The following is a 9,947-nucleotide window of genomic DNA, read 5'->3' on the forward strand; positions in this document are numbered from 1 at the left end:
TGTTCTTAAAAAAAAAAGTTACTTTTTTTTTAAGAGCTTATCAAAAAATCATGTTTGGCCTGGCTTTTACTTTTAAGAGATAGATAAGCTGAAAAAAAGCTAGGCCAAACATGCACTAAGTAGATTAATGCATCATCTAAAACATTTAAGGCAATTTATCTATTATTCTTTTATTAGAAATTGAGACAAAAGCTCTCTCTTTTTATTTGATTTTATTCTAACTCATTTAATCAAATATGTCAACATTTTCATGGCATGTTTAATTCGTAAAATAAAATAAATGAGAAATAAGATGACTATTCTATAAGAATAGAATAAGTTAAAAATAATTATTATATGATTTGATTCATAAAATGAATTTATTATTATGACAAATATTATAAATAAAATAAAAATTAAAAAGTGTTTATTTTCTGCAGAGTACTTGTGCACTATTCAGTTTAAAAAAGTTTGACCTAACAAACATTTCCTTTATATATTTGATTGTTAGGTTTCCACATTCTCATCTAAAAAGAAAATTTTGATAGGAGACAAGTATGGCCAAGTCATGAAACATGATGATACACCCTATGGATTAAATAGCCTCAACATATATATATATATATATAGCCAGGTTATGTAATTTTTATTAATATCTACATTCCTTTTTTAATTTATCATTATTATTATTATTATTATTATTATTATTATTATTATTATTATTATTATTATTGAGGTAGTTTTTATTTAATAAAAAAAAGGATGAGAAAACAATGAATAATTATATATGTGCAACATTTTTTTCATTTAGTAGATATATAAAAATAAAGTAATAATCTGTTTTGGTTTAATTTTTCTAGCTTTGCTGTGGAATGGTTGTAAAGCATAATCTGTCATGATTGTATAATTTGGACTCCATCTTGTGATAGAAACATTTGCATGAGGAAATGTTTTGTTTGTAGCAAAAGTGTCTTAGATATTGAATAATTGGTGATTAGATTACTTACTTAAAATGTTTTTCCATTTCTTTCATAGCCAACTAATAGTCATTCCCATGTGCATAATGTCTTTGTTGTTGTTGTTGGGGAAAATGACATTTTCTCAATACATTTATTTCTTTATTAGTTTATAAATTCTTTCTTTCAAAAATCCCAAAATAAAATTAAAATTAATTTAATTACAAGGAATCACTCCCTAAACAATATGTGATCCAATTCATCCACTCTTGTATGCAATATATCACTTTCATCATGGATGGCTCTCTAATGTCATATTCTCATAAAACACATTTTCTTTGGAGGGGGCCATGGGTTTTGTTCATATTATAAGAACAAGAAGGAAGATAGAGTCAAAACCCTCAAAACCCAAATAAATAGATCTTCTACTTCCTTGATTTGGCCTTGGATGTCATTTTCAATGGAAAAATTTTTTTCAATTGTATTCTAAGATTGAGACTAAATACAAAATTTCTTTAGGAAAAATCTAAAAAGAAATGGCCAAAGTATATGCTCTTATCTTTGGCTTTAAATATCTTGGGGCCCTCTATGATGTGAGAGACTTGCCATTTTCCTTTTTCTAACATGACAACCACATAATAGATTTGTGGTTTTTGGTTGACCACAACCTAATCATCATCAAGGATTAAAGCAAAAGGATCTTATATTTATTTATTTTTACCCATGATTTGAAGTTTTAAAGCATGTTTCAAGGGGCCATAAGAAAAAATATGCAGAGATATAGAGTATGATTAATACACCAAAGGTGAACCTAAATTATGTTTAGTTAATCTCATTGAAAATGACATTATTTCTGCTAGCCCTATGCTTGACAAGACATGGATATGTCTTTACTTGATTTTTGGGGGGAGAGAAATTACAGTCTCTCTACTACTGTTGGGGTTATGGACTTGGAACAATAATTAATTTTTGGTGCTTTGCTCTTTTGTCTGTTTAATTTATTTTCATTATTCAATTTTGAAAAGTAAATTTTTTAATTATCAACATTTATAAATGTTATTATTTTATTCACTCAACCGACAATAAAAGATTTTTCAAGTAACAAACCCCCTTTATTGTACCTTATCCACTAATTTTATCATTCAACAATTAATTTTGTTTTTGAAAAAATTTATTAACATATAAACATGTCACGTGATAATGAAATTGACATAGATTCGTCACTTGACGAAATTTGACCACGTCAAATGTTATATAAGATAATCTTTTTATTTTTTAACGATTGAATGATTAATAATAAATATTTGTGATGAAAAAATTAAATTGGTGAATTCTAGCACTTGAAATTTTAAACATTTTATGCTGTCAACCTCAATGCATGAAATTGACATGTTTCATGTTCAAAATCATAGTCTAAACATCATATTAAGGTGAGTCATCAAAACTTATTAATTCCAAAACAATATCTATTTTTTTTCCAACAGAAACTTGTTAATGCCTAAGCTTTTCCATTCTTATATCTACTTTTATGAAAATAGAAAATATTGTTTAGTGGATTAGATTTGATAAACAAACATTGTATTAGAAAACTTATATATGGTGAATTGGACTGATAACAAACATGGTTAGACTTAAGACCAACCCAAGTTTATTTTATAGTTTTAAATTAAGCCTTTATAATGTTACATTTCACCTACCAAATCCCAAAGATATCCATCTACACCCTAACTCTCCTTTCTCATTTTCAAGAGTTTCCATTGCAGAGGTAGTAATTAGTACTAGTTTAGTTTACTAATAATTTCTTCCTTTCCCCTGTTTTTTAACAAATGGGTAGATAGGGAAAGAGAAGGAAAAAGTAGATGATTTATAAGAGTTAGTTCCTTTCTTGTTTTTCCAATTTTAAAATATTCTGGTTACTTACACTCTCACTTTTCTAAAAATAGTAACCTTTTCTTAAGATAAAGAGAAAATAGTAACCTAAATTACTGCCAAGTAATTGGTTCTTGATGCTAAAATGTAATGTTACAATGGATTCTTGTATGATATAATGTTTTAAAATTTTTTTAAATTATTTATGAAAATTTGAATAAAATTTTATTTTTTTATTGAAATCGATTAAATTTTTATATTTTTATTTTAAATAAAATAAATTTTTATAATTCATGATTAATTTATTGTTATTAATCAAAATAATTATTTATTATTTTATTCTCATATAATGTTGATGTGATGTTAATATGAAAAATAAAAATATTATATGTATATGTTATCATGTCACATTAATATATCATGTCATCATTTAATATTACATGTCCACATACCATGTTAATACCACGTGATATATAATGACAAATAATATTTTTATTAACGATAGTTAGTAAATTGTTAATTATAAAGATTTATTTGATATAAAGTAAAAGTAAAAATACTAAATTAAATGTAATACAAAAATAAAAAATTATTTAAATTTTTTAAAATAATTTTGTTCATACACTTTGAAATATGCACAAAAGGTTGAATTACAAAATTGTTTGTACATGTAAAAACAAAATTATTTTCTTGTACTTTACATGACCCTGGAGTCATAAATTTGTGTTGTCAATTTTCATATACCTACCTTCTCCAACCACAACCACAATACAAAGAGAACAAAAATAACTCTCTTTTATGGACTTTTAAAATAATTTTTAAAATGTGAGAAAATAAGTGTGTTTTTGTTAAATTTATGGAAAGTTCAATTGAATAAATTTTAATAAGATTAAATTTTTAATCCCTCATATAAAAAAATACAAAATGTTTCCTGATTTTTAATTGTACTTAACGAAAAAGAGAAGATTAAAAATTTGAAAACATGATTAATCTAAGAAACTATTAGAGATTAAACAAAAAGTTTAATAAAAAGAAGATCGAGATGCCTATTTTTCAAATATGAAATGATAATTAATCTTTGTTTTTTGGATTATAATTGGAGTTAACTTGTCATTGTGATTGCATAATTACACCCTATTTAATTTTCGAGATTCAAATATGAAATCTTGAAATTGAGATTTTAAATATAGATAATAACATTAAAGAAAATTAATTGTAATTTTTTTAATTTCGTAAAAATACGATCAAAAGCAGCTATTCGACAAATCTAAATGGGAACACAACACTTCACGACTCTCAAGAATCAGATTGCCAGTTGGACCCATTTGATCTGTCCAAGAATCTGCCGCCCTTGGGCCCACCTAAACTTCCCCTTCTTCCCTCTACTCGCAACGTGGCATTCATCTAACACACTCTCACTCATTCCAAAACTCCAAGAACTAACACCCAAACCAATCCCCCCAACTCCGAATCCCCACCGTTCAGTTCCCTTTTCAAAAAAAATATCATACGTACGTCAGATGTAGGTAGCTTAATTCCCAACATTACCCCTCCCGGGTTTTACAATCTCCTTGCCCTTACCAATCCTAACGGATATGTGATATCGGACAAAAGAAGGGGTAAAAAAGTAATATAGTAAATCCCCGAAAATGACCCACGCTTGGGTAGGTTTTTAATCCCAATGCCTCCCGTGTCTAGACAGAACCCCTTTTGTTTTGGTCCCTTTTTGTCTTTTCACTTCCATCCCTACCAGGCTCCCATCTTCTCTTCCCGCAACATCAAATAAAAAATTTGATACCAGCTCAAAGAAGGAAAATTTCGATCACCAATTTGAAGAAAGATTTTGTTTGCATTGGAGACGTTTCGTTGTTGGTTTTAATCATTTAAAGTTAAAGAAGAGAGATTTTTTCTTTTCTATGTTCCTTTCTGTTTGCTAATTGTATGATAAACGGGACTTCTGTTTAAGGTAAGTTGGAAATTTTTAATAAAGACTTTTACTTTTATGGGTTCTTTTTATTGTGTTTCCATTTTTTGGTTGATGTTCTTTCCATTTTTTGTTTATTTTGTTTTTCCAATTCAAGCGAGGAAGTTTCAAAGTTGGGTTGTTCACAATATTACTATATATAAAGGTTTGTGCTTGTATTGTTATTAGATTTTTTTTGGTTATATAAAATCTGAATATTTGGGGGTTTCAATTTATTCATCTTTTCTTCATTGGAGAGCTCCTGGTTAGTACTTTTTGTTTTCCCCAGGTTCTCACTCTGTTTTGAATGTTAAAGAACGGCCTTTGAAGTTTTTTCTTTTTTATTTAGAAATTTTTTTGATTCAATTTTTACTTCTTTTGTTCCCGTTTTCCTGCTTCTAATCTGGGTTTCAGTTGCTTTTATTTGACCTTCTTGAATTTCTTTTCCATTTTCTGTTTGTTTATCAGGTCTCAGCTTCTGGGTTTTCTTCATTTCCATTTTTCTTCCATAATTTTCTTTTGTTTCCTCAATAGTCAATATTCTCTATTTCTGGCTTTTTTTGAGACTTTTCAATTCCCTTTTGATTTTCCTGCAAATTCGACGTCATTTTTGATTAATTGTCTTTTTCTTTTGATGAATATTACAGGATTTTGCTATGTTTTCTTTTTAGAAAGAGTGTGTGACGATTAGAGGGAAGGATCAATTGTCATATCGTTTCTGTTTACTTGAGATTTACGTAAACAAAACAATGGAGAGGTGACGAAGGCGACAGACTCGTACGATATCTCGTGACTTTTTTCTTGTGTTTCCTTTCTAGGTACTTCTCGCGCTATTTTCTGGCTGGAGAATATCTATCACAAAATAATAATACCAGTACTATATATATATATATATATATTTTGATTGATTTATGTACCTATTTTTTTTAGCCTTTCGAGTTTGATGATCTCTCTAGATATGGATTTGTCAGTGTCGTTGCATAAGCATGGTGGCTCATAGCTGTCCCCATTGTGATTTTAATTCCCACATTGGTAGGTAGGTTGGGCTCTGATGCATCCAGTGCAATATATATTTAATATCTGTACTGTTCATTTTGACCATTGATTTTTCCCAATTTTCTATATATATTTCCTTGAAAAGTTCTGGTTCACTCAGTAAAGGGTAATGAGAAAGATATATATATCTTCTATATTTGACAAATATTATTCTCTACTTAGTTGTGCCTTTTTAGTGATTCTGTAATATTGTATGATATTTAGGTGCTTAATGGTTGCTTAAACATGCGAAAAGATGTAGATTTTGATCTTAATAATTGCACGTGTATTGCACAAAAGAGACTGAAACTAGATTTAGATGAAGATTGGCAAGGAGTATTGATTGTAAGACAAATAGGCTCGGATCTCAGTAAATCTAAAAGCGGTGCAGAAATCCAACGGATGTTTGAAGCTGCTGCTGCTGCTGCACTGCAAAAACAACTTTTCAGTGTATTGTTTGTGTTAGGGCAGTTCTCTTCTTTTTTATATTGACGTGATCTATGAGTAGTAGAAGTGATGATGAGAAATACTTACTAAAAAGTCATTGCATTACAGTGCACTCATTGGATGGCCACGTGAATATGTAAAGTTCATGAATATGCAGTTATTGTTCCCATATCAGTTTTTCACTTTGGTGGGTCCCTAATAAACCTAGCGTACTTTCATTTGAGGAGGGTTTTTTTAGGGTGTGAATAGATAGACCCTAAGGTATCCTATGAGTTGATAAACTGTTAATTCTTCACTTTTTAGGGTTTTTTATTTTTTTATAAATTTTTCGAAGTTTTGCTTTTTAGGAAAAATGTTTCAGTGATTGGATTGCAGCCTGGGAGGAGTGAAGGGGTATGGGATTTTTAATGTTGTGGGGTCAAATATGGCAAGGTGTAAATAAAATATGTGGAACATGGTTGGAATGTTAAGTGGTTCCATGGACCACAGTGGGGCTTTTGTCAGCTTTTGCCCAAATGGAACAAAAATTTCATGTATGTTTGTTGTTTCTTCATGGATCTTAGAAAAATACAGCACATCTTGGTTTGGATTTGTGCTGCAAAATTTTAAGTGTTCTTTACCATTTTAGAGGAACTTTGTATGGAATGTTTTTAGATCATCTTCTATACTTTTACTTTTTGGATTTAATGCTTTTGGTCTGTTTCTCTCTTTGCAAAAAAGCCTTTCATACCAAATGCTTTGCCATGCATTATTTTTCCTAGACATTTTTCTGATTCTTCCAAGTGGGTGGGACTGACCTCTTCCCTTGCTCATTTTCTGAGTCTTCGAAGTATATTTCCAGGAAAAAAACATAAAAGTTGTAGGCAAAATTCTTGTCAAGCATTAAAAATTCAGCATGGAATGTATTAAAATAATATATGCGGTTGGAAATCTGCTTTATTTTTTGGGCAAGTGGGTTGTTATGTAAAAGATTATTGAATAGTATATTAGTATGAATGTTTTGACCCCATCTGAACTGTGCAACATATATAGAGAAGGAACATATCAGGCAGGTTCCATGGGATGCTTTATTCCTCTATATGCTTTCTCCACCGCCAGATTTTCCTCCTTACATAGAATATTATTATTGCTCCAAATGAAGGTGCTTGTGTCGGATATGCAGGCTTTTTGAACTATGTGAACGTTGAACGCGTCTTTTGAGCATGTCGTGAATGATTTCCATCCATTATGATCTTACCCTCTTCTTGTTCTTCCTGGTCCTCTTTATTTGTCTGTTCTCTGTTTTCCCTCGTTAAAAAAGTCTTCCTCTTTTTTACTCTGGCAAAAGAAGGTTAATTAGAAACTTACAAAAGTGAATGACCTTAACAAAAAGAAAATTCCTCCTTCATTAAATGCCTCGGTCTAAGTGTTAAAGCATTCTGCTTTTACCCTTTTCATCAACACGCTCATCATCGTTATTATCATCTTAGATCTTTGTTGCCTCCCCAACTCTCGCCTTTATTCATTCTTTTGTTCACTTATTGGTGTCCGTTAAAGTTCCATTGGAGAAATCCTCTTATAGACTTGTAGCCGTTGTTAACATTTGTGATAATTTGCAGATGGAAGCTGTGAAGCCATCGGCTGTTACTCCATCAAAGAGTAAATGGGTTCGGACCTTATCCAAAGTTCTTCACCTGCATGCTGCTGGAGCTGGGATTGTCCCTGATGATGGGGTTCAGAAGGAGCCTAAAGAAGCCGATGAGTGGAATGACGGTAAGACGACCAAGAGATTATCTCAGAAATTTGACAGATTACATAATGAAGAGCTTGAAAGAAGGGTTGCCTCGGAAGCGCTTATTGCAAAGATCTTTGCTACCATTTCAGCAATTAAGGCCGGATATGCTCAGTTGCAGCACGCTCAGTCTCCTTATGATGCTGAGGGGATTCAAACTGCTGATCGATTGATAGTTTCTGACTTGAAGAAATTGTCAGAATTGAAGCAATGCTTCTTGAAGAAACAGTATGATCCTTCCCCAGAACATTCAATGCTTTTAGCTGAAATTCAGGAACAGAAAAGTCTTTCAAAGACGTTTGAAATCATGGGGAAGAAACTGGAATCTCAGCTGAGACTCAAAGAGTCTGAGATCATATTTCTTCGAGAAAGTTTGGATGAATCAAATAAGCAAAACAAGTTGCTGGAAAAGAGATTGAATCAAAGTGGTCAGTTATTTGTGCTTGACAATCTTCACCTTTCGGGCTTAGGTCCTAGCCATTTTATGACAGTTCTCCGGCAAACTGTCAAGTCCATTAGAAGTTTTGTCAAGCTGATGATTGACCAAATGAAGTCTGCTGACTGGGATATTAATTCAGCAGCTAATTCAATAGAACGAGCTGTAATTTATTGGAAAGCAGATGACAAATGTTTTGCATTCGAGTCCTTCATTTGCAGGGAAATGTTCAAGGCCTTCCACCATCCTTACTTCTTTCTTCTTGGTGACTCTGTGCCTGAGGGAAAGAAACATCCACAAGTCTTCTTTGAGAGATTTATGGAATTGAAATCTACGAAAGCTAAGGAGTATCTAGCCACGAAGCCTAAGTCAACATTTGCAAAATTTTGCCGGATCAAGTACTTGCAAGTTGTTCATCCTAAGATGGAATCATCCTTTTTTGGCAATTTGAGCATTAGAGACATGGTGAGTTCCTATCAATTCCCGGACACCACTTTTTTCACCTTATTTGCTGACATGGCGAAGCGGGTTTGGCTCTTGCACTGCTTAGCTTTTTCTTTTGTGCCTGAGGCATCAATCTTTCAAATAAGCAAAGGGTGTAGATTTTCTGAAGTATACATGGAAAGTGTTGCTGAGGAAGCATTCCTTTCATCGGAGATTAAACCGCAATCAGAACCACGAGTGGCTTTTACGGTTGTTCCTGGATTTAGGATTGGTAAAACTATAATACAGTGCCAGGTCTATCTCTCTCAACTCAAAACAAGGTAACTTGTTGATCCTCTGTTAGTCACAGAGAATTTGACAGGTACATTTGGACCCATAACATAGTAGATTAAACTGGATGGCCATTCTCTTGAAATTTTTTGAGTTAATTAAATTAGAGAAATGGCTTTTGCTTGGTTGCCGTGTATGTTGTGGAAATTCGAAACATGGTTGCCTGGGCAATTTGTCTTCTTGTGTTTGTGGCCTTAATGATAATGAAAGGCTCATTTACCCTAGTTTATTTGTAAAGGCATCTCCCAATTTTGTTAATATTAGGCCAATGATGTTCTAGCTGTTTTGCATTATTGCCTTATGTTGATGCTTTAATATGTATATAATTTATAGGTTTGGAAACTTCAATATTCATTATCTGTATGTATAGCCTTGGGTGCCATGCCAAGTATTGCCAGAAGGGTCGTCTATTTTGTCTCTATGTTGTCTCGATGCCACCAAAATCTCTGATCCACTCCCTTTTAAGCTTTGGTTAGGAGTTGCTTGTTCTTTGCTGCCTCTCAGCCTTCTTACAACAACTTGAGGTGAACCTGAACTGCAAACCCGTTACCTTTAAAAGGAAATTAATTGTTGGAACAGAAGGACAAACTAAACTAAGAGAGCCGAAAATCAATACAGGGGTAAGGGGTGGTAAGGGTGAGGTGGGATCAGGGGTAAAGTAAGAATGAGGGGAGATTGGGGTTTGTGTACCAAACAAAGAAACTGGCCCAACTTATA

At 32.0% G+C, this 9,947-nt stretch overlaps 1 protein-coding gene across 7 annotated transcripts; it reads left to right on the plus strand.

The window, feature by feature from the left end:
- The first annotated feature begins 4,492 nt into the window (after positions 1-4,492).
- Positions 4,493-9,467, plus strand: LOC18594325 (protein GRAVITROPIC IN THE LIGHT 1-like). 7 transcript variants are annotated; one of them, XM_018124878.2, is made up of 4 exons: positions 4,494-4,770; positions 4,886-4,933; positions 5,415-5,585; positions 7,848-9,467. In XM_018124878.2, the coding sequence occupies exon 4, from the start codon at positions 7,848-7,850 to the stop codon at positions 9,222-9,224; it is 1,377 nt and encodes a 458-aa protein (XP_017980367.1). In that variant the 5' UTR covers positions 4,494-4,770; positions 4,886-4,933; positions 5,415-5,585; the 3' UTR covers positions 9,225-9,467. The 7 variants fall into 7 exon arrangements, with proteins under 7 accessions (XP_088664412.1, XP_088664411.1, XP_017980367.1 ...); XM_088808286.1 differs by lacking the exon at positions 5,415-5,585 and having other exon boundaries at positions 4,493-4,770; XM_088808285.1 differs by lacking the exon at positions 4,886-4,933 and having other exon boundaries at positions 4,493-4,770; positions 5,415-5,544.
- Positions 9,468-9,947: the final 480 nt, after the last annotated feature.

Source organism: Theobroma cacao, chromosome 7 (genome assembly GCF_053813885.1).
Source record: "Theobroma cacao isolate CCN51 chromosome 7, ASM5381388v1, whole genome shotgun sequence".
Classification (NCBI taxonomy): domain Eukaryota; kingdom Viridiplantae; phylum Streptophyta; class Magnoliopsida; order Malvales; family Malvaceae; genus Theobroma; species Theobroma cacao.